Raw genomic sequence first — 6,884 nt, forward strand, 5'->3', positions numbered from 1 at the left:
GTTCACCAATTACTTTTAACTTGTATTTTATTTTTAATCAATGAGTTATAACTTAGTCATATGAGATATTATTTGATTCGTTTCAATTCAAAGATCATTTATATCAACTTTTTACAATTTTTATTTATACAAAATTAGAGATATCAATAATAAAATAATTGAATTCGGCAACATATGCGATCAAATGAGACGATTAAGGTGTATAGAAGGGAATGTTAAATTTTAAGGGTAGAGTTCAATGACAGATCTTACACCCAAAATCGGAAGAACCTTATAATCACTAAAATCAGCTTGTTGAAATAGTTTTTTGAATTGTTGTTCAGTTCTTTCCTTTCCATCTCCACACATTGACATCATCAGCATATCAAATAAATACTTTGTATTAGACTCCTTTGATATGATATGATCATTTTCAGATTCCACCACAATATCTATGATTATTACTTTCCCTCCTTTGTTTTTGGTAGAGATCGCTTCTTTGCACTGTTTTAGAATCTTTATGCAATCTTTATCACTCCAATCATGTAGTATCCACTGCAACATATTAAAAACACGCTTACATTGCAACTAATTAATCATGTTACCTAATTAATATCGAATTTTATTTTTAAAAAGTTGTAAAAACTAACTTTATGAATATATCTTTGTAACAAATTAGTCAAAAATGCATCTATAATTTAATTTATTACTCTCTTGGCCTCTTTGATAATCAGTATTAAATAATGCTAATGATAATGAAAATTTAGTGTAATTTTTGAAAATTTGATTTTAAGTTTGTGGTCATGCTTGTTGTACTTCAATCATCTTACTTTTTTTTACAAAATTCATTCCAATGCATTATTATTAGAAGAAGTGGTATTAGACGGTAATGAAAAGTTATGAACAATTTTTTTTTTTATTATCAACTATTCATTACCATGGGAATGAGATGTTAAATTTCATGAAAATTTACTCTACAAATTATTCTCATTAGTCATTACCGCTATTTAATGTTTCATTTTTTTCGATTTACAGCCACCAAAATATCAAAATTTATAGATTCTGACCAAAAACACATAACTCCGACCACTTAATCTAAAATTCCGACCGCCAAAATAATCGGAATTCTGTGTTTCGGCCTGAACTTGCAAACTTTAATAGTTTGATGGCTGTGATTCGCAAAAAATAAACATTGAAGCTGTGCTTCGTAAAAATGCTAAACGTTAAGGTTGTAATTTACAAATTATTCTATTGTAATTGATTTCATAAACTGAATAACACTTCCGACCATAAGGAATTTATAAAATTATTAAAATAAAGTTAGTGAAAGATTTGTAAGATTCAAAAAATATTATTAAAATATTAAAATGAAGATGAATAAAATTATTTTTACAAAATATATAATATAAATAAAAATATTTTTTGTAGGGACAATAAATAAAACATTTCAACGAAATGCAAACTTCTTTTAAGTAACGGAGGGGAGCAGTAAGTGTAATCATAAATCAAATCTTAGCTTCCCCATAAGTGCAATAAAGAATTTAGTCTGACCTTAAGTAAGACAGCATCAGCATGAGGAACAGCTTCAAACATATCACCTGCTACAAACTTAACATTACTTGAAGCTTTCTCCTGTAATCCTTGGACAACATGTGGTAAGTCAAGAACACTGCACTTCAGCCATGGATAAGCCTCAGTAATGGCCTTAACAGTAGTCCCATTACCACCCCCTACATCCACCAACGTTTCAATACCCTCAAATATGCCCTTAAAACTCTTGTTATTCACCAACAAGCTTGTTACGAATCTCGAATCACATTCCATGGCTTCATTAAAACTCTGATTAAACTTAGAATCATGGATCATATGCTCCCAGAAACTCATTCCATTTAAAACATGGAAGGAGGATTCTGCGCCATTTTGGAACCAGCTTGTGAGATGATGAGATGGATCAGTTATTACTGGGTCTAGTTGTATAAGAGCTAATGGATATTGAGTAAGTGGGTGGTTTTTAAGCAGGAGTTGGGAGCTCAATGTAAGATCAAACCCATATCCTCCATCTTCTAGAAGTTTCTTGGAGAAGAAGTTAGAGGATTCTAGAATACGCATTAGACGATTAAGGGAAGGAATGTTATTGGGGTGAATTGGAAGAGAAGTGGCTAGTTCATTTAAAGACATAGGTTTGCCATGTTTATGAATGGTATCTGGAATGCCAAGTTGAAGGACACACTTTAAGGCCATGGATTTGAAGTAGTACAAAGAATGTTTCCATATGTGACGTTGTGCTTCTAATAGCTCTTTTGCATTATCTTCATTAATTGTAAAGGTAGGTAAATCCATTTGTTTGTATTACAACTTACTAGTTCTATTGGCTAGTGCTTTTCATCTATTACGAGTTTCATTATTTATATAGATAATAAAGAGTAGAACTACACACATTTCTAAGGCGCTAACTTGATCAGGATGGGGCATTGTTATATATCGCCACTCCTAATGAAATTACGAATTTGCACCTGAACTTAAAACTTGTTTAACAAATGTAAATCGCATTTAATAACACTATTATCACTTTAGAAACATTAAATTTAAAGTTTAAACGTAATCCCGAACATTTTTATCGCGACCCTATATATATTGAATTTTCAGACGCGCCCTTGTATGATATACGAATTCAAACACGGTACTATCTCTCTAAAAACTCTCTAAAAACGTTCTTCAATTTTAAACAAGCTGTTAGTTGGAATCGATTAACTATGGCTAACGAAAGTGACTATGAATCGAATCCGGTACGTACTTTAATCGATTTAAATCGGTGTATTTTTTTTTAAAAAAAAGGAAGTCGCAAAAACTAGGGGAGTGAACCATGGTTGAGTCGCACAAAACGTGCGAGTAGACCACGGTTCAGTCGCACAAAACGTGCGACTGGACCGTCGTCCACTCACACGTTTTGTGCGACTCCACCGTGGTCCACTCGCACGATTTGTGCGACTCCACCGTGGTCTGCTCGTGGTTTTTGTGCGACTTGTTTTTTTTTCTTTTTTTTTATTGTTTACATTATTATTTAAATTATTATACGTCTTAGTACATTATTATTATTATTATTATTATTATTATTATTATTATTATTATTATTATAATTATTATTATTATTATAATAATATTATTATTATATATTATTTGTATTTTTTTATTATTGTTATTATTATTATTATTATTATTATTATTATTATTATTATTATTATTATTATTATTATTAATGTAAGTAATTTATATTATTAACATTTTAATATTTATTTAAATAATTTATAATTATATGTTATTATTATTATTTTCTTATTATTTAATATTAATTTGTTTTATTATTATTACAATTATTTTATTATATTTTTTGTATTGTTATTATTTTAATATTAATTATTTAAGTAAATTATAATTTTTAAATTAATATTAATTTGTATTACTAATATTTTAATATTAATTATTAAAGTAATTTATAATTTTTATTTATTATTGAATGTTTTAATTATTAATATTTGTATTTATAATTTTTTAATGACCTAATGTATGGTTTGTTTCATATTTCAAATTTGCAGGACTTTGAAAACTTAGGAGATAATGTAGTTTACTCCGGTAGATTTGTTACGGATAGGAATTTAATTCCTTAGATGAATTACACAGTTGGGCCGATGCGATAGCAATAACAATTGGTTTTCAATTTACACGTGCTTCTTATAAACAAAAAGAACGATGTTCTAGAGTTAGTGTATATTTAAGATGTCACCGCTATGCTAATATTAGGGGTGATTTATATAATCTAGATAATGCTGCCCGACCTGGTTCTAAAAGTAGAAGTTGTGGGTGTAATTTTTTGATTGTAGCAAGTAGTCGTAAACCAGGAGAAAGACCTTGGACGGTAAGGGTGTATCCAGGAAGTCATGATTTTTCACTGTTTTTATGGCCTAGTTACATCCGCCACATTCTTCCTCCTTACTTGTTTGATTGGATTGATGTCTTAGGTGATGAGAAAGACCTTGGACGGTAAGGGTGTATCCAGGAAGTCATGATTTTTCACTGTTTCTATGGCCTAATTACATCCGGCACATTCTTCCTCCTTACTTGTTTGATTGGATTGATGTCTTAGGTGATGGTAACTGTAGATTTAGAGCTATTGCCGCCACAGAGTTGGGAGGCGAGAAGGCATGGCCTCTTTTAAGACGTGTTATGTGTATGGAAATGCAAATGAACAAAGACCAATACCTAGGTTTGTATATATCGCAGGAGTCGTTGGACGATGCTATATTCAAAATTGGTTCACACGGCAATATACCTGCTCCTTATATTCACTGGATGGATACACTGATGGCATTGTACTCTGCAGCAACGTTTCTTAATATTGGCATTGCTTGGTTCTGCTGACGGTAATCCGCTGCACAACTGTTTGGTTCTTCCGTTAAGGAAGCATATTTTGTGCGACTGAGCCGCGGTCGAGTTGCGGGTTTCGTGCGACTGACCCATTTTTTTATTTTTTTTCGTTTTTTTTAAATTTAAAATAATACGATTTGAATAAAAATTACCTCGATTATTTGTTTGCGGATTGAATTTCTTAGTTTTTGCTCCAAAAATTTTATGTTTTAATTTTGTTTTTTAAGTGTGATAACAGACTTATTTAATGAGGTTCGAGTATAAATAAGAAATCTTAAGTCCTGTGGCAAATTTGGAATTTTTTAAAGTTCAGGGGCAAATTCGTAATTTTATTGGAGGGTGGCGATGTTTAAGAATTGGGAAAAAAAAGGCAAAATAATACCCTCATCACATGGATATGATAAGATGATGTAAAATCATTAATATAAGTAACGTACGTACTAGTTTGTTCTTTGTGTTCTTAATAAAGCATTCCAAGCTACTTGGTAATGTAATCAAAAGTCGTGTTGTTGATGTACTACGTTGTTTAGTTTGATTGATATTGGAATTTGGAACCCAATATGAAATTTTAATGTATTCTCTTTCAAATAGTCGATCATTAAAGGTGTTCAAAATAGATCGAATTTGAAATTTATTCGTTAAGTAACCGAATCCAATATGACTCGATTTCAAAAATGATTTACAGTAATGTAAATAAAAAATATGGGCACAAAACACGATTTCAAACAAACCCGAAATTAACTAGGTAACCCGAATGAACACCTGATTTAACAATCATGTGTGTTGCCCCAAAAACAATTGTGACATACTTACTCCGCTCTATCATACTGTTATTTCACTTTATTATTATGCAATTCAATGTGCTATCTTAATCGTTTATATCATGAGCTATACATAACTAATACACGATAAAATATGGAGCACAATCAATGGTACAACAAAAAAACAGAGCAAGTGAGAGCAAACAATGATTTTAATATATGGTGTCTTGAACACCTCCCTGACCTCATTAAGATATTATATTTCGTTAATTAAATATTCAATAATACATTAGTAAAAAATGATCACCGTAAAAACTCTCTCACTAGATCTCAAAAGATCACTTAATTTATGAAGTTCACCCTCTAGTCTCTAATTAAAAAAAAGATAAGTTTTTTTTCCTGTATTTTTATTATACTTAAAGTCAGGATAATAAAAATATAATGATTTGTATTGTAAATTTTTACGGTCCGTAGTACTAAATAGTTGGAATGAGAATGATTTGTATTGTAAATTTTAATGATGTGTCTCATGTTATTTTCATGCTAATAAAAATTTAATCATAAAAAAATATTTGTTCACAATTTTTCATTACTATCTAATACCACATTTTCAAATGGTAATGTAATACATAGGATTGAATTCAATTTTGTGATAAAAATTAAATTTTTTAAGTAAAATAAGCATGATTAATACACTTGTCAAAAGATAATCTTACTAAAATTACACAAACTTTACCATTACCATTTTGACTATTCAATATTGATTATCAAATGTGTCATATTAATGGGATTGATTGGCACGTCACTTCAGACTTTTTGAATTAATTTGGTTTATTTGTTGTATTAAAATTGTCAAGTTGATAAATGCAGGTGGGTGGCTAAGCTTGTGTGATAAAGTGCTCATATCTTGTTTGTATTCATCGTGATAAAAGCATTAATTTTTTAATTTCACTTGCAGATAAAAAAGAATTGGGAATGAACGTTTTAAGACTCATAATAAGTTGGATAGTAGATAAGATAATTAATGGCAATCACCAATGGAAGTTTTGGCTTCTAAACTAAGTAAAGATAATAAATAAAGAAATGTAAATCAACAAAATTAAGTTTTATCTTAATTGGGAACGGTTATGGATGAAGTTGGACTTGTTGTCAAGGCCACCGTAGCAATGGCTTTTTTAGTGGTGCTTGCCGTAGAGGCTATAACTACGTACTTGTATTCACTCCAACATCGGAGAAGTTATGTTTGTGAGTTCTTAATAAAATATGGAGTATTTCTGCATTCGTATTGTATACTCCTTGTTACTTTTTAATGTACATTTTTTAAATATCCATGTACATCATTTAGAAAATATTCAATTATTTAGAAATATGCCATCGAAATATGTACACCATTTAATGTACATCTTTTTTTAGTTTTCACCACTTATATATATATATATATATATATATATATATATATATATATATATATATATATATATATATATATATATATATATATATATATATATATATATATATATATATATAAAATAAATGAATAGATTCAATTGAAAATGAAGGATTCAAAAATGCTTTATCTTTTTGTTGGATATTTTAAATGTACAACCATTAGGGTTTGATTTTAAATTTTATTGACTTTTTGATTGGTTTTTAAATTTTTAACTTTATGGTTGGTCAAAATTTTAAAAAGTGTTTGATAAATAACTTTTAAGCTTTGAA

At 29.2% G+C, this 6,884-nt stretch overlaps 1 protein-coding gene across 1 annotated transcript; it reads right to left on the reverse strand.

Annotated features, from left to right (window-relative positions):
- Positions 1 to 166: 166 nt before the first annotated feature.
- LOC130808202 (trans-resveratrol di-O-methyltransferase-like) lies at positions 167 to 2,379 on the reverse strand. Its single transcript, XM_057673673.1, has 2 exons — positions 1,531 to 2,379; positions 167 to 534 (listed from the first exon to the last, which is right to left on the reverse strand). The coding sequence occupies exons 1-2, from the start codon at positions 2,317 to 2,319 to the stop codon at positions 223 to 225; spliced, it is 1,101 nt and encodes a 366-aa protein (XP_057529656.1). The 5' UTR covers positions 2,320 to 2,379; the 3' UTR covers positions 167 to 222.
- Between the last annotated feature and the right edge of the window lie 4,505 nt (positions 2,380 to 6,884).

The sequence above is a fragment of the Amaranthus tricolor genome, chromosome 3 (genome assembly GCF_026212465.1).
Source record: "Amaranthus tricolor cultivar Red isolate AtriRed21 chromosome 3, ASM2621246v1, whole genome shotgun sequence".
NCBI lineage: Eukaryota > Viridiplantae > Streptophyta > Magnoliopsida > Caryophyllales > Amaranthaceae > Amaranthus > Amaranthus tricolor.